The 25592-nt window shown below is 43.4% G+C and overlaps 1 protein-coding gene and 1 non-coding gene across 2 annotated transcripts in view; one reads left to right on the top strand and one right to left on the bottom strand.

Moving 5' to 3' along the window:
• Nucleotides 1-25592, bottom strand: part of LOC126260547 (protein nervous wreck) — a 778787-nt gene that overhangs the window by 150614 nt on the left and 602581 nt on the right. The window contains exon 9 of the mRNA XM_049957881.1: nt 10989-11111. Within this exon, the coding sequence (XP_049813838.1) occupies nt 10989-11111 (123 nt within the window). The remainder of the gene's footprint in view (nt 1-10988; nt 11112-25592) is intronic.
• Trnas-aga (transfer RNA serine (anticodon AGA)) lies at nt 21044-21118 on the top strand. The gene has a single exon. It is a non-coding gene; the product is annotated as a tRNA-Ser (tRNA).

Genomic DNA, 25592 nt, shown 5'->3' with positions numbered 1-25592 from the left:
GAGACAGAATATATGACAATGACAACGAGGAAGAGAGAGAAAGTGACAGTGAGAAGAGAGAGCAGTTGTAGGAATAAAGGAATATCAGCAGTGAGAGAGAGCAAGAGGGAGACAGATACAGTGACTCCAGTAGTAGGACGCAACTAAGGGGACTGTGGCTGAGAAACTCGAGACATGACAAAGAACCACAAAGAAAAGACGACAATGAGTTGGGCTGAATGAGTGACTGTGAAAGGGCAACTGGGAGCGGGTGGGCATGACTGATTTACTGCGATGAACGAGTGCTATGGGAGTTTGTGGGTGTTTAAGATGAGTTTAACTAAAAGCACAAATGCGTTCACGTGCCAAAATTTTTGGGAAAAGTTTTAAAGGTGCTGAGTAAGAGAGAGAGAGGTAGCTGGTATCCCACTTTTCAGTCAGAGTCTTTTGAATAAACAGGAACATAATCATATATTTTTGCCCTCCTAAAGGAGCGTTTTTCAGCGGATGCCGAGTATAACCGATCATAAGCGGATTTGTTAGGGTGGGACATGCTTTTGGCGCTTTCAGCGGACGAGGGTCTGGAAAATGAACTATCGAATTTGAATAAACCCTCAGTAGACGCTTGTTTACCGCTAGTCCGTAAGCTTGGAACAAATAATGACGTCGTTCCTGGCGTTGCAGGAACCGGCAACAGCGTTTGGGACTAGTCAGAAACGCTGAAGCCCGATGGTGGTGGTGGTGGTTAGTGTTTAACGTCCCGTCGACAACGAGGTCATTAGAGATGGAGCGCAAGCTCGGGTTAGGGAAGGATTGGGAAGGAAATCGGCCGTGCCCTTTCAAAGGAACCATCCCGGCATTTGCCTGAAACTATTTAGGGAAATCACGGAAAACCTAAATCAGGATGGCTGGAGACGGGATTGAACCGTCGTCCTCCCGAAGCTGAAGCCCGACACGCTTCCACCACCCCAGTACACACGACGTCCTGGCTGCCGCCGTCCCTCCTCGGGGAAGTAACACCACAATAAGTTCCTAATACGGCAAGCTTTTGTCTTAATCGTTTTCTAACTCACCAGCGTGAGAATTGCTATTTTCAATGGTCCACAACAACTTCATATCTGGATGTGACGATCGACGGTACCGTCATCACTTCCCAGATTGTATGAGTTCCTGTTTAACGGTTCTTAATTTGTAAACATACCGAAGGCTAGGCTAAACACAGATCCAATCGTTCCACATTAAGATGACCAGCAACAGTAATGACTGCATAATAATATGTGGCCAATTCTGCACTAATGTACTGTAAAAGGATGCCACTGTCGCAACATGTTTGCTGGCGGTCAAATTGCAAGATGCTAGTAACATTCTGTGCCTAGGTCTGGAAATCCACGACTTCAGCCAGTCAGATGCAGACATCTGTACCTCAAACGCACATTATGAACATCTTACGGAAATTCTCATATATCTTTGATGACAAAACAACTTGCGTCAGGGACAGTGACGCGTATATTATGCTGAAGTCTTCGGTAGCACCTAAATTTTGCAGTGCAACAGAAGTACCGTTTGCCTTGAAGGATCATCTTCGCTTAGAACTGCAGCGCTTACAGAACGAAGGTGTCATCATCCCGCTCACCAATAGCGAATGGTCTACATCCAGTGTGCAACTCGAAAATCAGGATGGCTCTCTCTGCATCCGTCACGATTTCAAGTCCACAATCAATCCATGAATGGTCGTGGATATCCATCCAATTCCCAAATTGGAAGATATTATGACCACGCTAGCTGGGGGCATACTTCTAGTAAAAATCGTTCTCAAGGAAGCTTACCTCCAGTTATTCTCGGATGAACAGTCAAAACAACTTTTGGTGATCAACCAGCAACAGTTGCACTTATTTAGATGCAACCATTCATTGTTCGGGATCTGCAGCGCACCTGCTATTTTTCTACACCACACGGAACACTAAACGAGTGGCGTCCTAGAACTGTCATTATCTGTAAGAAATCATTGCCATGGAGAATGTTCGTGAAAGCTCAAACATCAAGGAGAATTTTTTTTCCTGGCGCATATCTGGATCATACCTTCGAGCGCAGCAAACATCAAACTCACACCAAAAGGTGTAGAGGGTATTCAAAACTTCCACCTCCCATTGATGAAGAAACAGCTGAAGTGTGTGCTTATCAACTAAATTATTATAGAAAGTTTATTCCTCACGCCAGCCATTTCGAAACCATTTCATCATTGTTCAAATAACCTACACGAAAGCGAGGGCGACGTCGTCGACAACCGCCGAAATTTCGACAGGTGATCACCCTGCCATTTTCAGTATATATTACTGTAAACACTAGTGCTACCACACAGCAGAAGTTGATCGATGCCAGAACATACTGACAGCGAAGATTACCACACTACGTGTGAGGTAGCATTAACTCTGTGCCTTTTTTTTTTTTTTCTTGACTTTGGAGAGAGCAGGATTCCACGCAGAATTCAAGCAAAAACCTCCATCCCTATTTAAAAGGTTACTTGCTACTTTAGTCTCAACTGCTTCCTTCACTACACCAACACTACACCAGGCGCATGAAGTGCACAGCAGAAACTCTGTGTCGTTATATTGGTTCAAATGGCTCTGAGCATTATGGGACTCAACTTCTCAGGTCATCAGTCCCCTAGAACTTAGAACTACTTAAACCTAACTAACCTAAGGACATCACACACATCCATGCCCGAGGCAGGATTCGAACCTGCAACCGTAGCGGTCTCGTGGTTCCAGACTGTAGCGCCTAGAACCGCACAGCCACTCCGGCCGGCCTGTCGTTATATTCCAGAGGTTGACTGGTGCCGAGGCAACTTTCTGCAACAGCCGTTTTGCTCGGCTGTTGTAAGCGTGCGTGACGCATATGCTCAGTACACTGCTACTCCGCGTTTCTGATAGTCTCAGAAATGCATGACATGCCACAACTGTAAGGAATACCACAGACATTCGCCTTAAGCAAACTAAGATCGACAACCCTAATCGTAAAATGAGAACGGAAAACACATTTCACATTATGTTTCTGCAAGATAAGACCAATCTTGCTGGAGAATCTCCCTACGTAAGGCCGTAGACAGTAGCGCCAACTCGGTATTAACATTCTTCACCCGATGGACGGTTGGACACCTTCCGTCAGAATGGATACAGTGAAAGACAGATCAGAAGAGCATTACACCGGCGAATAATATTAATGCTGCCTCACCCGTTGTTTAGTAATTCCGCTATGGATACGTTCTTGTTTCAGTCATCTACGGTTGTTTGGTGTCACTAGTGTTTACCGTTTGTGTGTGTGTGTGTGTGTGTGTGTGTGTGTTATCTTTCCCGAACTGCTCTGCAAACCGAGGTTTTAAGTCCACTTGCACCGCGCTTACCTCTGCGCTTTTGCCTTGAAAATGACAGGGTGGTCATTTGTCGAAATATCGGCGGTCGTCGACAATGTCACCTGGCTGCTTTCCCGTAAGTTATTTGAACACTGTTTAGGCAGGAAGAAACTCAGGCTTCACATTTCATTCATTATTTATTACTCAAAAAGTGTGAATAGCACCGGTCACCCGACTCCCAACACTCATTTCACCAACCTAAGATGGTTCAGATGGCTCTGAGCACTATTGGACGTAACTTCTGAGGTCATCAGTCCCCTAGATCTTAGAACTACTTAAACCTACGGACATCATACACATCCATGCCCGAGGCAGGATTCGAACCTGCGACCGTAGCGGTCTCGCGGTTCCAGACTGTAGCGCCTACAACCGCACGGCCACGCCGGCCGGCTACCAACCTAAGCACGCCCTCACTAAGCTCACCAGCTTAGTCACCTACGACCCTAAGAATATGATGATAATGGTTGCGGATACATTGGACTGCACGCCGGGAGGAGTAATAAACAAATAGCTTTTGCATCCAATATACTATATGCAGCACAATGACAATACAGCCAACTTGAAAAAGAAGCTTCAGCCATTGTGTTTGCCTTCAAAACGTACCACGACTACGACTGTGCCAGCGTTTTGATCTGTTGACAGACCATAAGTCGTTGCTCTCTCTCTCTCTCTCTCTCTCTCTCTCTCTCTCTCTCTCTAGCCGGCAGCGGTGGCCGTGCGGTTCTGGCGCTGCAGTCCGGAACCGCGGGACTGCTACGGTCGCAGGTTCGAATCCTGCCACGGGCATGGGTGTGTGTGATGTCCTTACGTTAGTTAGGTTTAAGTAGTTCTAAGTTCTAGGGGACTTATGACCTAAGATGTTGAGTCCCATAGTGCTCAGAGCCATTTGAACCATTTGAACCATCTCTCTCTCTCTCTCTCTCTCTCTCTCTCTCTCTCTCTCTCTCTCTCACTCACCACAGTGCTAGTGCTAGCATACCGCAGAGAATGGAGCAGCGTCTTCAGCGGTGGCAATGTTCCTCTGTAACTACAAGTAGGACATTTAGTATAGTACCACCACCCAACATGCGACGGCTGACGTTCTTTACCTCCTACCGACTGAACTGGACGCTTCCTTCCACGCAGCACATGAGGCTCCTTTTCACGTGGACGTCTCAGTGAACGTCTCCTTCTTCCCTCCCATCCGTCACCACATACATATCTTCCCCGAGCAATGCTAATGGTGAAATGACAATAAAGGAAAAATGACAGCTACTGTAGTCCATTTGTGTGTTGTACTATCGACACAGCACAGAATTGTACGGTAGAAAATCATGCACTGTGAGAAAACCAGAAAAGAAGGCAATCCTACAGTTTTAAATATGGTGGTATAGAAAGCTATTGAAAGTTAGATATACTGATAAGATAATAAAATGAGGACGTTCTCCGCAGAATCGATGAAGAAACCAGCACTGGGTAACGCTGATTTGAAGAAGGGACAGTATGACAGGGCAAGTTACAACATCAGGGAATAGCTTACATGTTTCTAGAGGGAGGTGTAGGGGGTAAAAACTGCAGGTAGAATATTTCCAAGACATTGAGTGCAAGTGCTATTTTGAGATGAAGAGGTTTCCACGAGAGGAGAATTCGTGGTGTGCCATATTAAAAGAAAAATCCTGGATAACGAACCATTTATAATAGGTAATGAAAGTTTACTTTACAAGTAGTAGTTGTCAGTACTGAGATTCCTGGATCACTGTCGGATTTTGGTGCATCTGTCGCTACTCGTGAATGTTTTATTTGTCAACTTCAACCACAATGTTCAGTAATAAAGATTACAGAATTATTATAGCACAACAGGCGTTTCAGCAGGTAACGCTTCCATCTTCTGGGAAAACTAATACAATACTTATACTGCAAGTTCGAGACATAGGAAACCTCTGGGTATTTTTGGAAATACGTATTCTACTACCAGGGTGGGCGAATAAAAAGAGAGGTCAAGAGAATTTTTTACTTAGAAGAATGTGCGGTACTTGAGAGTACCATAGCACCGTGTCTAGGTGTGATACGCTCCGTCCTTCGGAGTCATCTTGCCGGGAAGCCCCGCAAGTCACGACCGAGCGACTGTCTGACGGCGATAAGGCCGGATCCGCCCTAATAGGATTAGTCCGTAGCCGTTGCGGAATCTCCTTCGCCCTTCTGCATCGCCAGCATCAATTATTTTTGGCCGCCAGACTCTATGGCGTCGGGGCTCCGAGGATCGCACGGGCTCTTAATTTGCACTTAACTAATCATTTTTAGTGTCAGTCTACCTCGTGCCCCACGAGACCACCATCTCTTCACGAGACGTTTCGCTGCTTCAGATCATATACGAAAATAATTCGAACTTATCTTCAATACGAAGACATGCTTGTAACATTTATATTTGAACGAACATTGACCTGCCACTAGTCACTGCTTTAACACATCTCATAAATATTACTGAACATTTCGTTGCCTCTCTGTCATGTTCTGAATAAGCAGTGGGCTAACACAAACAAATAAATCAGAATAAATCAACAACGATTACCAGATTTCGAAGTTCCGACAAAGCATTAATCTTTTGCTTTTTTCATATTAATTTCAGTTACTGCACACAGTGTTTTTCATACCAGGCAGTAAATTTCGTTCTGTGGAAACCATATTCAAACCTGAGTACAAACAGTTTTCAAGTCGCACCAGATGTAAACATAACACAAAGCAGTAAGCCAAAAAAGTAGTCTACTAAGACGTTTCATAGACTCGACATGTTTGTTAGAACACTGTACGTGGTTCCTACATTTTTTGTAAAAATGACTGAGATTGTTTGGCCTATTATTGGAACTTTACCATATTTAGATATTTTGGTTCGATGTGACTGGAAAATACCTTCCTGGATCACTGTCGGATTTTGGTGCATCTGTCGCTACTCGTGAATCTTTTTTTTGTCAACTTCAACCACAATGTTCAGTAATAAAGATTACAAAATTATTATAGTACAATAGGCGTTTCAGCAGGCAACGCTTCCATCTTCTGGGAAAACTAATACAAGACTCGTAACTTTTGTATGAGTTTTGTCTGATGATGCGAGTGTGATCTTTCGAAGCGCATATTTTTTATAATAATGCAATTACATTACTGAATAATACTGTTAAAGCCGACAAATAACATTCAAAGGCTTTATACAATCACGATTTATTATTGATTAAAAATAGATGAAATTAAAACAAAGTTTGAATTGTTTTTAGAGAGTGTTGAGATCGTGGGAACGGGGGTAGGCAACGAACATTTTTACCCATACAGTCTGCTAATACACTAAAGAGCCAAACAAACTGGTACACCTGCATAATATCATGTAGGGCCCTCGCGAGCACGCAGAAGTGCCGCTACGCGACATGGCATGGACTCGACTAATGTGTGAAGTAGCGCTGGAGGGAACTGACACCATGAATCCTGCAGGGCTATCCATAAATACGTAGGAGTACAAGGGGGCGGAGAAGGGTTGCTCTTCTCTCACTTTGAACGATTATCTCCAGTCGTCGTTGGTCCCGTTCTTGCATGATCTTTTTCCGGCCGCAGCGAAGTCGGAGGTTTAATGATCCTTTTCCGGCCGCAGCGATGTCGGAGGTTTGACGTTTAACCGGGTTCCTGATATTCACGGCACGCTCGTGGAATGGTCGTACGGGACAAGCAGAATACTTGTCGCAGATTTTTTTGTTTTACACTAGTTCCGCAGGAGCAAATTGAGGAGCATATCTCCAAGGTCATGGAACGTTTACATTAATCAATATAAAAGGGCGAGAAACAAAGGAGATTGCCGTGTAGTCGACTGATTTCCCGTGTACATCTTACGTTTTCTGTCGTCTCTCGTAAAACCATATTCTTTCAGCAAGGCTATACTTTGTCTTACTCGTACGTGAAGAATTCTGTAGAATTCGACGTTTTTCTCAGTGCAGATGGGAAGTCAACGTAGGGAATCTAGACTCAAGCGCCAGAGAAACGAGTAAAGGTATGCGTATTCAAATACAGAGATATGTAAACAGGCAGACCACGGCGCTGGGGTCGGCAGCACCTATAAAAGACAATAAGTAGCCCAGTTGTTAGATCGGTTACTGCTGCTACAATGGTAGGTTATCAAGATTAAAGTGAGTTTGAACGTGGTGTTATAGTCGGCGCACGAGCTATAGGGCACAGCATCTCCGGGGTAGCGATGAAGTGCGGATCTTTCAGCGCGACCATTTCACAAGTGTACTGTGAATATCAGGAATCTGATAAAATATCAAATCTCCGACATCGCTGGGACCGGAAAAGGCCCTGCAAGAACGGGACCAACGACGAGTGAAGAGAATCGTTCAGTGTGACAGAAGCACAACACTTCCGCAAATTGCTGCAGATTTCAATGCTGGGCCATGAACAAGTGTGAGTGTGCGAACCATTGAATGAAACATCATAGATATGTGCTTTCGGAGCGGAAGGTCCACTCGTGTACGCTTGATAACAGTACGACACAAAGCTTTACGACTCGCCTAGACCCGTCAACATCGACATTGGACTGTTGATGACTGGTAACATGTTAACTGGTCGCACGAATCTGGTTTCAAATTGTATTGAGCCGATGGACGTGTACGAGTGTGGAGACAACCTCATGAATCCATGTCAGCAGGGGGCTGTTCAAGCTGGTGGAAGCTCTGAAATGGTGTGGGGCGTGTATAGTTGGAATGATATGAAACCCTTGATACGTGTAGATACGACTCTGACAAGTGACACGTACGTAAGCATCGTGTCTGATCACCTGCATCCATTTATATCCATTGTGCATTCCGACGGACCTGCGCAATTTAAGCACGACAATGCGACACCCCACATGTCCAGAATTGCTGCAGAGTAGCTCCAGGAACACTCTTCTGAGTTTAAACACTTTCGCTTCCCACGAAACTCCCCAGACATGAACATTATTGAGCTTACGTGGGATGCCTTGCAACGAGCTGTTCAGAAGAGATCTCCACCCCCCTCGTACTCTTACGGATTTATGGACAGCCTTCCAGTGTTCATGGTGTCAATTCGCTCCAGCACGATTTCAGATATTAGTAGAGTCTATGCCAAATCGTGCTGCGGCACTTCTGCGTGCTCGCGGTGGTCCTACGCTATATTAGGCAAATTTTTCTTTGGCTCTTCAGTGTATATTTCAGAACAACATTAGCGTAAGTACAGACATTTTCTCAATTAGCTGTTGTGTTACAACATAGTTTGGAACATCCAAGCACAGGGGGCACAGTGAAACATGAATCAATGGAGCACCGAAAAACGTTCCAGTCTACCGCATAAGACTAAAAACTGAGTTGAAATACATTTACCCTATGTCAGATTGTGACTTTCAATGTATTTTTTTTAGTTGTGACAAATGAGAAATGGTGCATCATCGTGAAAGAACTTCAGAATGTGGGCTCATTTTATAAAGAGTCAATGAATGAACACATGAAACTTGTTCAGAATGGAGTGAGTATTCATAAAACAGTCAAAATGAAAGGAGTGAAGTATCCATATCCCTTTCGACGTGTGCATGAAGCAAGAACGCGTACTCCTTAACAGGGGGAAATTATGTTTAGGCGACACCATGAAACCAGGGGGTGTTCTGCTGTATAGCAGAAGAACAAGCTAGCAGATTACATTTTATCAAGTGCAAAAACATTTTGTGGCCCCAAAAGTGAACGATGAATATGAAAGTCTGACTAATAATCAAATACCCATCATGAATGGACGAGCACAAGACACTGATGTTATATTCTACAATAATTATTACCAAACATCGTGAAGTCCGATATGGAATTACAATAATATTCTGAAAGCGGTAGATTGCTACTCTACACATAGAGTTGTCGTTGAGTCGCAGACAGGCACAACGGAACCAGTGCACTTTAGCTTTCGGACAAAAGGCCTTGTTCTGAAGTAGAAAGCACACCAACATACACACGAGCACAACTCACACACACATGACTGCTGCCTCTGGCCCAAAGTTAAAAAGTGTAGCAATATTCTTGTTCTGCCTGTCTGCGACTCAGCGTTTCCTCTATATGGTGAGCAGCGATTTTTCCTTTTCACAATGTTTATTATGTTACAAATGGGTTTTCGGCTTTTACGCCATCGTCAGTTGAAGACAAATATGTGTGGGTCTGAAATATTGTGGGATCAAAGATTTTAAACTATTGCATCTACAGATAATGCCAGTTGTTTGCCAAAGATAACAAATGTTAATGTTTGTTTTAGGACTAAAACCAGAGGCTTTATTTCAGTACAGATGTCTTACATCGCATTTTTACTTAAATAATTCCTCTATTTGATTGGCTGACATGTTACATACGTGGGAGTATAGTCACAATAATGAAAAACCAACGAGTGAAGTTTCAGCACAGAAATTTAAGGATTCCGTTTTTCATTGGGTTCAATCAAGGAAGACGTCCATAAAGGATGTCATAAACCTTTTGGGTCAAAGTGAAACAGGTGACAGCGGGTCCAGAACCGATTATATTGATTGAGGGAACAAATTGTTGAAAATGCATATTTACTGTGTTATGGACAGCGTACACCGGACAACAACAACGTAGCTGATAGTAATTACTTAAAGCGACGACTTCCAGTCGCAGTGCATAAACGTATCGCAACGTCGCATGTAGTTCTGCCGCACTCTCGCAATGATCCCTGTTGTCTGTTGTATACTGGAACAGGCAGTGGGTGATAAACAACGCACACCCCCGACCACCAAACAAACATACTGTGCACAGTTCACGTGTGTCTTGTGACGACCCCTCATGCACCCCTGATGGTGTGTTGAACAGCTATGTCTGAAGTGAGGACAATCCCCATGCCACCCACATCGGTGGCCACCAGCAACGGTTCTCTGTCAACGAATGGCCGAGCACTGTCCAAGATCACGTAATAGGATCTTATTTGGTGCCTCCCCGTTTGACCGATCGACGTTACATGATGTTCCTGCGATATGTACTACCACAGTTCTTGGACAGTGTACCATTTTCTGTCCGCGAAATAATGTGGTTTCAATGCGACGGTGCACCAGCCCACTTCGATGTTAATGTTCGTGAACACCTGAGCAACACGTACCCTCCTCGTTGGACTGGAAGGGAAGGTCCTCTCCCATGGCCAGCAATATCACCAGATCTCAGCACCTCTGGACTTTCTCTTCTGGGGTCACGCCAAGAAACCCCTGTAGAAACGGATGAAGACGTATTCGCTAAGGTCTGTCTACTGTTTGCAATAGACATCTGGGATCATTGCGGTAGTGTGGAACAACTTCATGTGCCGTTGCCATGAATGCATTGAGACACACAGTTGTCACTGTGTACAATTACTGTGAGCTTCGTTGATATTATGCAGTGTATGCTGTATATGTCTGTAACTCAATAAATATACATTTCCGTCCATCTGTTCCCTATCTCAACATAATCGATTGTGGACCAACTATCACCTGTTTCAGTTTGACCCACAAGGTTTGAGACACCCTGTATGTAGAGAGAAATGGCGACCCATGGAGGTTCTCTGCTAGAGGTATGATGCAGCATTAGTCTACCAGACTGAGGTACGGACCCACCTGTTGCGCTTGGTCCCGGATGCGGGTGAAGGAAGTCTGCGTGGCGGTGCAGGTCAGCAGCTCCGTGCGGCCAATCAGCGACAAGTAGTCGGCCACCTTCTCGAACACGCGGTTCTCCATCGACTGTAACACAAGGAAACATTCATAAAATTGTCGGTTGATCACACTGACGCATACCATTTAAGTTTCAATAAAAATTACGATTGTTGCTGCAATGTGAATTCCTCGGATTTTGTGTCTAATCGCGGGGCAATCTACTGCTGAGCAGCGTGTGGTAGTAATGAAAACATTTTATGAGAAGAGAGAAAGTTATTCAGAAACTGAGACTTTTCCACTTAAATGAAGAAATCAATGAATCAAGAGTTGACAGATTTATTGTAAAGTCCAATGGAATGGGTTCAACAATGAACAGCAAGTGTTCTGGGAGCCTTCATCGGTGGTTCATGACAGTGTGGCTATTAGTCCAGTGAAGACGGTACTTCGCCGTTACCAGGAATTGAACAAAGGATATTCTTAATTACGGATTGATTCTCCAGTATGATTTCCATTACCACCCTTAACGCATCACCTGAAAGAAGCCAATCGTGAGGAAAGGTGACATTTTGTTGATTAGTTTCTAAGAAGACGATGGTTTTGTGAGGAAAATTATCTTTATTCACGAGGTTTTCTTCCACTCAAACGGATTTTTGGATAAACAGAATTGCGTCAGAAAATCCTCGCATGGTTCGAGCGAGGGAAATTCTCGCAAAACGAGTGACAGTTTGTTGTGGTTTTTGTGCGGGCGCAATCATCGCTGCCCCCCTCCCCCTTTTTTTAAGAAAATTGACACCGATGATAAGAGGTTTTCTCCTCGTTTCTTTTCAATGGAATGGAAATCCAAAAGTTTTGGTTTCAGCAGGACGGGGCCACCTGCCGCACTTTCCGCGAAGCAATTTTGTTGCTTCAGTTCGCCTCACGTAATGGTGACCAACAACGGCCAACAAGCTCATGTGAATTAGCCCCTCGAGATATTTTCCTTTGCGGTTATCTTAAATCATTGGTGTACATCGATAAACCCCGATACATCCGCGAGTAGGAAATGGTAATTTGGCGTGTTGTTAGCGAAATACGGGTAGAGTATCCGCAGGGAGTCGTAGCGAACGTCACGGACAGATTACTTGCATGGCACCGCAGTAGAGAAGGCCATAACTATCCATACCGAAGCTGGAAATTGCGATGAACATGTGCATGTGTTTTGGAAAAATGCAGTTCATGATTTGATTTACCAAACCCGGCACTCATATTAAAGGATTGTACAATTGGCAAACCAATGGAAACTACATGGAGCCAGGAGATCAACAAATATCATAACATCATTACAGAGTAGATAGTCCAACTTGGATGTGGATCTAGAATAACGAATCACCCAGTATTTGGTAGAACGAGCGTATCCTAAGCAAGCTCTTTCAAGAGGAAATTACCCTTTCTTAGGATACGTACGGACTTCAGTTTATCAGCTGCTTTCTACACTGCTGCTTTTTATGACTAAATGACAAAGCTATAAAATAATTGTGATTTACATGCGTTGAACAGAAGCTGTTACAGCTAATATAGCGTTTCGTGGTAGTGATAAGGTGAAGCTTGTTTCACGTGTGATCAGTAGTATGCTGTTATAGTGAGAATTTATTAGATGACGTATATTTCTGCGAACATGATTTATGTTGAAGCTTATAGGCAAGGTGTCGGGCTGCCAATGAGGATTATGATGTACTAGGAAGATATAAAAGGCGACAGGTAAGGCGGCCAAAGAAATTTGCGTTTGTGGAGGTTATTTCTGCCTACGGATAAGTCTGCCAATTAATTAATGATGATTGAGGTGTTAGAATATATAACGCGATGTGGTATCCGCTAATGAGTAAGGAAATATTAGGGAACAGACATACACATTTGGTAAAAACGAGATACGGAGTTAGCAATGCGAAGGCCACAAATGAAACAAGAAATGGTACGTAAAAATATTGGCAAAAATCCCCCAATATGCAGTGAACATATAGGAACGTCATGCCAATAAAAATGTCACCTTTATGTGACACAGCTGATTAACCCGGATTACTTAGCTTCATGAGATGTACCACAATTTTCATACGAGAATATTTATTGCAACTTGGACAATGAGACAGCGAGGAGGAATATTTTTACAGTTTGATTTATGTGTACACATAGGCACACATGATTCACAAACATGGTTCCATGCTTTTTGAAATAAAGATAAACAAACAGTACGTAATAGGTTTGGGAAAATGATTGTAGATGACAAGCAAGAATACTGAACAAAATGAACCTCTAAGTGTGGAGTGAAAGCGACAACATATTATTCTAGCAACTGTTTTCATTTTATAATCTTGTTAAAGCGTATTGTCAGAAACTATTTGAGATACAGACCAAAGTTTTCTCTGAAAATAGCCATGAATTACAATTTTTTAATTAGTAAGACAAAATGCTACTGTCAAAGCAAAATACATATAGTCTATGTGTAAGAAGTTATGCATAACTGAAAGACAATGAAATGTGACATTCCACAAGTATTTATGACTAGCTTAGCGCCCGCTGCTTCGCTTGTGTAGACTGCAGAGATTTTCTTTTGTTTTTATTTAATCGAATTTTTATATTGTTCACAAACTGCAACACCTTCTCAGCTTTTCACCCTAATTAAGGCCATATAAGCAAGGTCTTTTCCGAATTCACTTCTGACCAAAAGCGATTCTGGAAGCTGAGGTCCAGAGTTTTTCTCAATCACGCCTTTTGCGTTCTTGTGCAGATATTTCCACAGCAACTTTCATCCCCTAACAAATATTTCTTTATATCTAACGGAAGGGTGAAATACAAATTTTCTAAAATTTAGCTTTAATTTTTTTAATGTAATGAAATATTTTCTTAAAAATTTTCGTCCCCCATTGCACTCCCTTTGGGTTTGAATTTCCAGAAACATTGAAATACGTATTTTGTTTTATTTCTACCCGTCGTCAGATACAGCCTAAAAAATCCTTTAGTAGTTTTTTAGTAATTATTTATTTTTCGAAAGAACTATCACACTCTATTTTATCCCCTTAGTGGTTTAGTATCCAAAAATGCTGAAACAAGTATTTTTTAATTTATGGCTGAGAAACAAACTACCAGTTTTCGTAGTTCTAGTTTCAAAATTCCCTTAATAGCGACATACTTTCAAAAAGCTTTTCATTCCCTATTTCATCCCCTTCGAAGTGGAATTTCGGACAATCCCTTCTTAAAAGATGTCTACATAATAAGATCCACACCCTCTCCAAGCTTCAAGCCTCTGTTCTTAGTGGTTTTAGCTGGGCGATGATGAGCCAGCTAATCACCCCATTTGGGATTGAATTTCCAAAAACAGTGACGTGCCTATGTTTTATTTCTAACAGAGAAGCCAAATACAAATTCACATAGATTTAGCTACCAAAAATGCTCGTTCAGTGAAATATTTCCATAAAAATTTTGATCTCCCCAATCTCTAAAAACAGTGAAACACGTATTTTTTTATTTCTAACTGAGAAACCAAACTTAAATTTTCATAGATTTAGCTTTAAAAATGTTTTCATAATAAACTATTTTCAAGAAAAATCTCATCCCCATTTAACCCTCCTAAGGGGTTCAATTTCCAAACACAATTCTTCACCAAATAATCGATAACCAACTAAAAATCGCCTGTTTCTTATATATTGCAGTAAAAGTCAACGAAATGAAGCAGACTCTCACACACTGACAACATCAGTAGAAAAGACATAATACAGACAAAAAACGCACTTGAAAATGGGAATCATTTCCCGAAACGCGCCGCGCGAAAAGTAAATAAAGAAAATCGTGACTGGTAGCAGAAAATTTATTTACAAACAAACCTATTATTATTATTTTTTTTACTTGAAACAGAGAAGTCAAATACCAATGTTCATAGATGTAGCTTTACAATGCTTTAGTAGTGCTGTAACAATGATATATTAAAAAGACACTTTCACCCACTATTTCACCCCCTTAGTGGTAAATGTCCAAAATGCTGAAACGCATATTTCTTTTATCTGAACGAGAAAAATTGCGTTAACAGCAACTTTAAAAAAAAAATACCTTAATCCCCCAGTTTACCCCCTTAGAGTTGGAATTTCGAAAAATCCCTTCTTAAATGATACCTACAGTACAAGATCCACACCTTCTCCAAATTTGAAGTTTTTATTCTTAGTGCTTTGCACTCAATCAGTCAGTAAGTCAGTCAGGGCATTGCCTTCTAGATATGTTTATGATAAGTTTTGTGTATAATTTGACACAAATGTTAATGTTGTAAAATGACGAGAAAAAATAGCAACACCAAAGAATAATTAATGTTGAGTAATGAAATTTCGTGAATACATTTGTCTAGATACCATATTTAGGTGATTCACTTTGCAAGATGACAGGTAAAATTTTGGTGCATTAATAACCGCTGTAACCGTCAGAACGTTGAATGCAAGCATACAGATGTACATGCAGCGTGTTGTACCGGTGACGGGTGTCATCTTGTGGGATGGTCTCGGTCAATATGGAGACGGTTAATGCTGTTTGTGGATGACGCTCGAGTTGTCGTCCGATAATGTCCCATGCGTGTTCGACTGGAGACAGATCTGGTGAACCAGCAGACCAAGGCAACACGTCGACACTTTGTAGAGCAGCGTTATCCTGCTGGAAAACATCCCCTGGAATGCTGTTCATGAAAGTCATCACAACAGATCGAATCACCACGCTGACGTACAAATTTGCAATCAGGGTGCGAGGGATAAACACGAGAGTGCTCCAGCTGTTATACCAAATCGAACCCAGACCGTAACTCCAAGTGTAGGTCCAGTGCATCTAGCTAGCAGAAAGGTTGGTTGCCGGCCCTCAGCTGGCTTTGAGAACTAGCTTTCATCAGAAAACACAATAGAACTCCAGCTAGCTCTGGTTTGACACCAATGAAATCACAACTGGCGGTGGTTTGCGGTCAGTGGAATACACGCTACAGAGCTTTTGATCCGGATCTGTCCTTGAAGTAACCGATTCGTCACAGTTTGTTGTGTCACTGTGGTGTCAACTGCTGCTCAAATTCCTGCGCCGAAGATGATGGTCTTCCCTCTCGGTAGTGCCACGTGGCCGTCTGGATGGTTCAAATGGCTCTGAGCACTTAACGTCTGAGGTCATCAGTCCCCTAGAACTTAGAACTACTTTAAACCTAACTAAGGACAGCACACACATCCATACCCGAGGCAGGATTCGAACCTGCGACCGTAGCAGTCGCGCGGTTCCAGACTGTAGCGCGTAGAACCGCTCGTCCACTTCGGCCGGCGTGGCCGTCTGGAGCCGGGTCTTCTTGCGACTGCACGGTCTCGTGGCTATCGCTGTCATTAATCATGTACAGTGCCTACATTCCAGCCAAATATTTCTGCAGTATCGCAGAAGGAACATCCAGCTTTTCGTAGGCCTATTACATGACGTCCAAACACAGTAAGAGGTGTTCACAATGGCGTCTTTGTCGTCTGACAGGCATATGTTACTAACATCAACTCACCATGGCTAATGTCAAGGATAACAAACGCTCTCGACTGTTACTGCGTGTATTTAAAGCAAACCAGATTTGCATCCTCATTGTGACGCTATCAGCGCGACTATTATGCGACTGGCGCGAAATTTTAATACAGATAATATTTTTGGTTTCTTGTTGGTTGGATGGTTGGTTGACTCGGTGGGGGGGGAGGGGGGCAAACAGAGACAGGTCATCGATCCCATCGCATTAGGGAAGAATGGGGAAGAAAGTCTGCCGTGCCCTTTCACAGGAAACAAGCCGGCATTCGCCTGAAGCGATTTAGGGAAATCACGGAAAACCTAAATCAGAGACATCATATTTTAGATGCAGAAATACGCCTACTAATTTTCGTTTAGTCGTACAACCCGATTTTTTTTCGGCTGTGTATTTTTATGTGTAATATGACTGGAGGAGTGAAGTGACGCTGCGTAATGTAAGGCAGTCATGGGATGGTAAGGCGAAAGGCAAATTTAATGCATACGTGATGTGCAGGTAGATCAGTGAACTCGCATGACTTGTATGAGTTGTAGTCCATTAGCGTTGGCAGTCCGCTGACACACTGACCAGCTTAGATAAAGCTACGTGCTTTAAAACACATGATTTGTAACAACATTTAAACACACGATTTCAGATTGTACCTCTGAAGTGAACAAATAAATGACACTAAATTTGAAACTTCCTGGCACATTAAAACTGTGTGCTGGACCGAGGCTCGAACTCGGCACCTTTGCCTTTCGCGGGCAAGTGCTCTACCATCTTTTTTTTTTTTTTTTTTTTTTTTTTAGTGTCATTTTGTTCGCTGTCGTTCGTTGTGTCTGCTCGGGGCGGACGTCGAAAGACATCCATTTAAGTTCGTTGTCGATTGATGAACTCAGTTTTTTTTATTACAGAGAGCTGCTAACCCTCTGACCGAGCACGCTGAGTTACCGTGCCGGCGCCCCATCTGAGCTACCGAACCACGACTCACGCCCCGTCCTCACACCTTTACTTCTGCCAGTACCTCGTCTCCTACCTACCAAACTTTACATAAGCTCTCCTGCGAACCTTGCAGAACTAGCACTCCTGAAAGGAAGGATATTGCGGAGACTTCCTGGTAGATTAAAACTGTGTGCTCAGATGGTAGAGCACTTGCCCGCGAAAAGCAAAGGTCCCAAGTTCGAGTCTCGGTCCGGCACACAGTTTTAATCTGCCAGGAAGTTTCATGACAGCGCACACTCCGCTGCAGAGTGAAAATCTCATTCTGGAAACGTCCACCAGGCTGTGGCTAAGCCATGTCTCCGCAATATCCTTTCTTTCAGGAGTGCTAGTTCTGCAAGGTTCGCAGGAGAGCTGTAAAGTTTGGAAGGTAGGAGACGAGGTACTGGTAGAAGTAAAGCTGTGAGGACGGGGCGTAGTCGTGCTTGGGTAGCTCAGATGGTAGAGCACTTGTCCTCAAAAGGCAAAGGTCCAGAGTTCGAGTCTCGGTCCGTCACACAGTTTTAATCTGCCAGGAAGTTTCATAACAGTGTGCACTCCGCTGCAGAGTGAAAATCTCATTCTGGGCATTAAATTTATTAACGTGTCGTACATATTAATGAAGATGCTAACGATCAATCAGTGTTGTTAGGATTAATTGTGAATTATTTCACGTTTTGAGTTACTAACTTACGTCATTTTTTTATGTCTTGTATGTAAATATGCACGAGTTCCGTATTCTGACGTTGGAGACGAGAGGTGGAAGACAGAATAGTCACTATGGCTGCAGCATGGGGCAATATGACATCACGCAATGCAAGGTCACACTACAGATAACGGAGTCATGTCCAGATATCGCCGTCGTTGACACACCCTCGCCAGTCCCCAGTAGCTATGTGAGGTGAGCGAATCCTTCGTCTGCACGTCTATGAAAAGCACTTAACTGTAAATATTGTTAAAAAAGGTCAAAGATACGTGTGGAAAGACGTTAAAATTATTTAAGTGTAGCGTTTGATAAAAAGAGAACATCTATACGACGAGATTATTTTATGTAGTGTGAAAGAAGTGCACCGTGCCGATATTTTAACATAAAAAAATACATGTGTTAGTGTTAAATTTCTACCTGCTTACAGGACTGCTCATGCACAGCTCCAACAGACAAATGCTAAATAAAATCTAAATGGTAGGACTTTGTAGAGTAAATGAGCTGGTTGATGATGTATTACAGCCTTGAAAGCTATTTTTCATTTTAAAACAAGAGAGTTGGGTTTTAAAAACAGCCATAATGAAATGATCACAAAATTATTTGCTTCAATTGTGATATACTGCTTTAAAACTAGTTTGAAGAAATATTGCCCTAGGTAACAAACGTATTTGCAACTGTGAACTAATTAAAATGAAAACAATCTGATATTTATTGCAAATGAAGTAACTATTGGATTAGTGTTTCTAATACTGTTCATTCAGCTCTACAATTATACAAATTAATTTTCGGGATCAGGTAGAATCTCAGCGTGACGAAACTGCTGTTGAGAGTCCTTGTTTTCTGTTTTCTTTTTTTTTTTTAATCTGATAAATTTTCTGTTATCTGTGAGAACATTCCAGTTTTGGGTATCTCACAAGGAGGGGTGGGGGGGGGGTGAGTAACATTTCTGACATTTGGGTGCCGTAATATCATAGAACAAGCTTCATCGTTTGGTTGAGATCGCGTTAGCTGATGGGTGACATAAGAATCAGAGTGGGGTGCAGAAAACAGATTGTGCAGTGAGCACCAATTCCGTGAGAAATTACGCCAGCTTAGTAGCTGGATAATCTGACTGGCTTCCACAGCAGACCCATTGCGTCAAATGTCTAGTTTTCGTTTATTAATATTTTTAAACTTGATATTTATTGTCTATCTTGCTAACTAACCTCTCAAGAGTAAGCCGTCGCCCACTAACTTCAGAGTCATTTTGTCATTTTATAATAACTTTCAGTAACATTAAAATAACGATCTTCAGAAGAAGCACTTCGTGTACCATCGGTTTCTGGTACGAGCAGTCAGATACGTCAGCTGGGAGGGTATAGTTTGGTACAGAAGGGCCACACGATTGACATCTGAGTTGCGCGGCGTATAGAATGATCTTAAATAATCGTGACTCTGTGGGAATTCAGAGAGTATCAGAGTAGAGGGTGTGTAACTTAATTTGCAATGTAATTTCAATAATGCATTTACTATATCAGGATTATAAGTGTTACAAACATGAACTGTGATACGCGTGACTTTGTAGGCGTAGGTTTGTAAAGTATATTTTATCAGTGTGTGACTGTTTGCTACATGATTTGTGTGTTGCTTTAGAAAGCCTGTAGCTGCTCCGACTGAAATTTGTCTTATTATATCGGAGTGTTGAGGCCTTAGCCTAATCACTAAGTAGTTTGTTGCAGAAACTTCAAGAACAATGAGCTCGCGACCTAAGTGCTAGGTCTTCACAAGGACAAGGATATCTTCAACAGATATCAGGTTTGTAGACATTTATAGAATCTCTGCGTTCTGTCTTGATGCAGCAGAGCACATACAGGCCCCTAGCATGTTCTGCATTTCCAGCACAACTGGGAACAATCACATGTTATCTTTGGTTACGCAGAGGAGGGAATGAATGAATATACAGACGGCGTATTATATTTAGTTCATTCCGCGATCATCATTCTTTCGTTGTATTTCCGTACACGTCGTGACATCACAGAGTTCGTCGAGTTTCACGTTCACATCGCTTTCATGTCCCATGTGAAACTGGGTTTAGCGGTTTCTGTGATTTTCTTGTGATAGGGGTGGAGATGTTCGGCGACACGTGACGTCCTGAATATAGTGCAGTTTGTTGTAAGAAGTTCCGTTGCGATCCGTCAACGTACACACTGACGTTTGCAGCAGGAGGGGTGTACTAGCGACCATAAATTCCTGCAAATAGGCGTTGTTGGTTCTTCGTCCAGTATGCCATGTGTGATTCTGTATCAAATATGGTAAGTACACAGTCTGGAACCTTCAGTCATGGCGTGAGAGTGAAATCAAAGAGCATGTTGCCATATTCTATCTTGCTCCTTATTAGCTCTTGATAGAGACACAAAAGACTCCTCGTGTCGGCCCTCTAGTACGAATGTCTCAAAACTTTAATGAGAGTTAATCTTCTTAAATAATTCAAGCTGGAGCTCGTTTATTCGTCTTGGACCTGAAACTCGAATGTCAAACCATGTGCCCAGTAGCGTAATATGGGTAGTTAACGGCACTTGTGGTCCTGTGAACGAATAGAAATTGTTGAGTATACGAAGACGTCAGAAGCCTGTTTAGATGATAGAAATTCCGCACCGTGTGTGAACAGTATTTTAACGAATCAAATTTTCACTCTACAGCGGAGTGTGCGCTGATATGAAACTTCCTGGCAGATTAAAACTGTGTACCGGACTGAGACTCGAACTCGGGAGAGCTTCTGTGAAGTTTGGAAGGTAAAGTACTGGCGGAATTAAAGCTGTGAGGACGGAGCGTGAGTCGTGCTTGGGTAGCTCAGTTGGTAGAGCACTTGCCCGAGAAAGGCAAAGGTCCCGAGTTCGAGTCTCGGTCCGGCACACAGTTTTAATCTGTCAGGAACTTTCAGTATTTAAACGATACTGACCCACTCTGTACGGTAACAGGCATGTAAACCAATCACTAACTGTGTGTTCTTGTAATAAAGTGCTACATATTGACAAGTATTTAGCGAAGATTGCGATCCAGTAATGATCGTGGATATTATACTTGAAGAAGTCAGCAGTTTGATGAGTTATTAGAAAAAACTGCATTGTTAATTGAGATGTGTGGTTGTCTTCTTTTATTTCCTTACGAGAAAATCACAAAGATATTTCACAATGTATAACTCTTTACTGGCGCGTAATAGTAAGAAATAGGAAATGTAATCTTGGTAGTGGCGTCACCACCCGAAGGTATTCCGCAAACAGCGGAATGCTTTTGCGATATTTTTCGTGTGGGGATTCCTCGCTGCGCAATAGCCAGTAGCCAGCTGTCACAGGAGGGCCTCCAGAGAGTTTCCAGGCTGGAGGCTGTCCAGGGCACTCAGGACTGCATCCCGAGGGAGATTGGGGGTCTGTCGGCGCGGATCACAAGGCAGCGCCGAGCCAGGGGACCCCCGCAGGCAAATGCGAGGGCAGAACTAGCGTCGGCGCCATGGGCGGAGTTGCGTTCCACTCGAGAATTTCTGTCCATTCTTCTCATAAACATTTTCGACCAGCCAGCGGACGATTTATACACGACGGATGATACACAAGTAAAGGACGCGTGCAGTATGTTGTCTTTCGCCGTCCCCATGTGTAAAGGTATTATACCGACCAGGGCAATAATTCTTTTGTAATCTTAACAATAGATAGTGCTCTGTACGAGACTGAGATATACGTCGGGACCCAAGAGTCAAGTACGAAAGAGCGGCAGGATGGGAAGTAGAAAGGACCTTAAGCGAAACGCGTTATGTTGAGTATTTTGCGATTATTGTATTGTGTGAAATCCGTACGTTAAAATACCTCTGTGCTGAGCGGTAATAGAGCACTGTTTGAAAAGAAACCCGCAAGGACCACGAGCGGCATTCAACAAGTAATGTAACACTTTTTTTTCCTGGAAGCAGTTTGGTTTTACTCAGAATTCTAATACACCATAATATTACCCGCTCTTTTGTCTACAAAACAAAATTTTCCAAAAAAAATTGTTCAAATGGCTCTCAGCACTATGGGACTTAACATCTGAGGTCATCAGTCCCCAAGACTTAGAACTACTTGAATATAACTAACCTAAGGACATCACACACATCCATGCCCGAGGCAGGATTCGAACCTGCGACCGTAGCAGCAGCGCGGTTCCGGACTGAAGCGCCTAGAACCGATAGGTCACAGAGGCCGGACAATATTTTTCAACATAATTTACGTTCAATACGACGGCCTTAGACCACCTTACTGTGAGGGCCCGTATGCCCGCATGACTCCAAGGAGCCAAAGCTTTGCGGCATCAATAACCTCCATGTCATACACGTACCACTTCCTGCTGAGTGCTTTTTTCACTAGACCAAAAAGATGGAAGTCGGATGGTGCGAGGTTCGGGCTGTACAGTGGATAAGGAACAGTCCAATTAAGTTATGTGAGTTCCTCTCGGCTGCGGAGATTTTCGTGAGGCCTTCCATTGTCATGGAGAAGGAGAAGTTCGTTTGCTGTTTTGTGGCAACGAACACGCTGAAATAGTTTCTTCGGTTTCCTGTGGGTTGATCGTTGCACCATGAGGGAGTACATCAAACAGAATAACCCCTTCAGAGTCCCAGGAGACCGTCGCTATGACCTTACTGGTTGTGGGTGCGGCTTTGAATTTTTTCTTTGAAAGAGCGGTGCTGAGGCACCACTGCATTTATTGCCATTTTGTTTCCGGTTCGAACTGATGAACACGTTTCATCGCCTGTGGCAATGTTCGACGAAAAAAGTGCCGATCTGCCTGCTAACTCGCAAGCAGTTCCGCACAGATGGTCATTCGCAGCTCTTCATTGTCTTCAGTTGGGCAGTGAGGAACCCAGTGGACAAACAGATTCGAGTGCCGCAACTCGGGAACCAGTGTGTCAGCACTACCAACGGAGATGTCCAGTTATGGAACGATGTGTTTGATCGCGATCCTTCGATCACCTCGAATGAGAGTGTCCGCACGTTCCAACATTGCAGGAGTGACAGCTGTGTGCGGGCGGCCGGTACGCGGAAGATCTGACAGGTTTGCGCGGTCTTGTTGGGATGACGAAGGGAGGTTCGCCCTACGATTCGCCGTGCTTTTGTTCACTTCCAGGTCTCCGTAGACATTCTGCAAGTGCATATGAATAAATGCGAAGCTCTGGTTTTCCACCAAATCAAACTCACTGACAGCTCTCATATTGAAACGTGCTTACTTTACAGAAGTCCTTTTGAGGGGTACTTGTAGCGCCGCCACCTATCAGAATTTTATGGAACTGTAGTGGTGAAGCGGAAATATTCCACGATATCCTACAACAAATTCCGTGTTTTGTAGCTGAAATTGGCAGAGAAATAAAAGTGTTGCGTTGCTTATTGAAATCCCCTCGAGCATCTACGTTAGAAAAAACTGTTGGATTTTGAAAGTAATATAAAAAGGGATCACTTGGGTAGCAGAGTACGAGTGACGTGTTCATGTGGATTTTTTAGTATGGACATGGCCGGTTTAAGGCCGAAGTGACTCGAGCGGCTGCTTGTGGTGCCAAACTGAAAGGGGCACCAGAGACGTCGGAGTGAATAATTATATGCAGCGTGTGTTATACACTGAAGCACCAAGGAAACTGGTATAGGTATGCGTCTTCAAATACAGAGATGTGCAAACAGGCAGAAAATGGCACCGCTGTCGGTAACGCCTACATAAGACAACACGTGTCTGGTGCAGTAGTTACATCCGTTGTTGCTGCTAAAATCGCATATTATCAAGATTTAAGTGAGTCTGACTGTGGTGTTACAGTCGGTGCACAAGCGATGAGACACAGCGTCTCCGAGATAGCGATTAAGTGGAGATTTTTCCGTATGACCATTTCACTAATGTACCATGAATATCAGGAATCCGGTAAAACATCAAATCTCCGACATCGCTGTGGCCGCAGAAAGATCCTGCAAGAACGGGACCAACGACGACTGAAGAGAATCGTTCAATGTGACAGAAATGTAGCCCTTCCGCAAACTGCTGCAGATTTCAATGCTGGGCCAGCAAAAAGTGTCAGCGTGCGAACCATTCAACGAAACATCATCGATATGGGCTTTCAGAGCCGGAAGTTCACTCGTATACCCTTGATGACTCCACGAGACAAAGCTTTACGTCAGCTCCTACAGTGGACTGCTGATGGCTGGAAACATGTTGCTTGGTCGGACGAGTCTTGTTTTGTACGGGTATGGAGACAACCTCATGTATCCATGGACCCTGCATGTGAGCAGGGGACTGTTGAAACTGGTGGAGGCTCTGTAATGGCACGGGGCGTGTGCATGTGGAGTAATATACGACAGCTGATACGTCTCGATACGACTGACAGGAGATACGTACGTAAGCATCCTGTTTGATCACCTGCATCCATTCATGTCCATTGTGCATTCCGATTGACTTGGGCATTTCAAGCAGGACAATGCGACGCCCCACACGTCCAGAATTGCTACCGAGTGGCTCCAGCAACACTCTTCTGAGTTTAAAAACTTACGGCGGCCACCAAGCTCTCCAGACAATGAACATTATTGAGCATATATGGGACGCCTTGCAACGTACTGTTCAGAAGAAATCCGAGCCCCCTCGTAATCGTACGCATTTAGGGACAGCTCTGCAGGATTCATGTTGTCAGTTCACTCTAACAGTCCTTCAGACATAGTCGCCTCCATGCCACGTCGTGTTGCGGCACTTCTACGTGCTCGCTAGGGCCCTACATGATATTAGGCAGGTGTACCTGTTTTTTTGGCTCTTCATTGTAATTAGTAGCGAAATCTACCTGAGCGAAAGTTTACGATTATGGAATTAAAACGTTACAGCGAACGAGGATCCACAAACCAGACGTGTTCGGGGTAACTGCTAATGTGTCGCTATGAGCCACCACTGTCTTCTGTTTCAAACATTTTCCTAGTTAGTACAAATGTATTTGAAGTGGTAGCTTACACAGCGACAAAACTCATGCGACAGTGTTATGCACATATACAGATGGCGGTAGTATCACGGATACGAGATACGAAAGGAGAGTGTATTGCTGCACTTGTCATTTGACTTAGGTGATTAGTATGAAAAGGTTTACGGCGTGATTATGGGCGCAAGACTGGAATTAACAGACTTTGAACGCGAAATGTTAGATGGAGCTAGACGCATGGGACATTCCATTTCGGAAACCGTTAGGGAATTTAATATTCCGAGATCCACAGTGCCGAAAATTACAAATTTTAGACATTAGCTCCCACTAGGGACAACACAGCGGCCGAGCACCATCACTTAACGACAAAGACCAGTGACACGTGAGTAGAGTTGTCAATGCTAATAGACAAGCAACGCCGGCCGCGGT

This window comes from Schistocerca nitens, chromosome 5, assembly GCF_023898315.1.
Source record: "Schistocerca nitens isolate TAMUIC-IGC-003100 chromosome 5, iqSchNite1.1, whole genome shotgun sequence".
NCBI lineage: Eukaryota > Metazoa > Arthropoda > Insecta > Orthoptera > Acrididae > Schistocerca > Schistocerca nitens.
The sequence above is the reverse complement of the archived record's forward strand: the minus strand, read 5'-3'. Positions and strand labels throughout refer to the sequence as shown.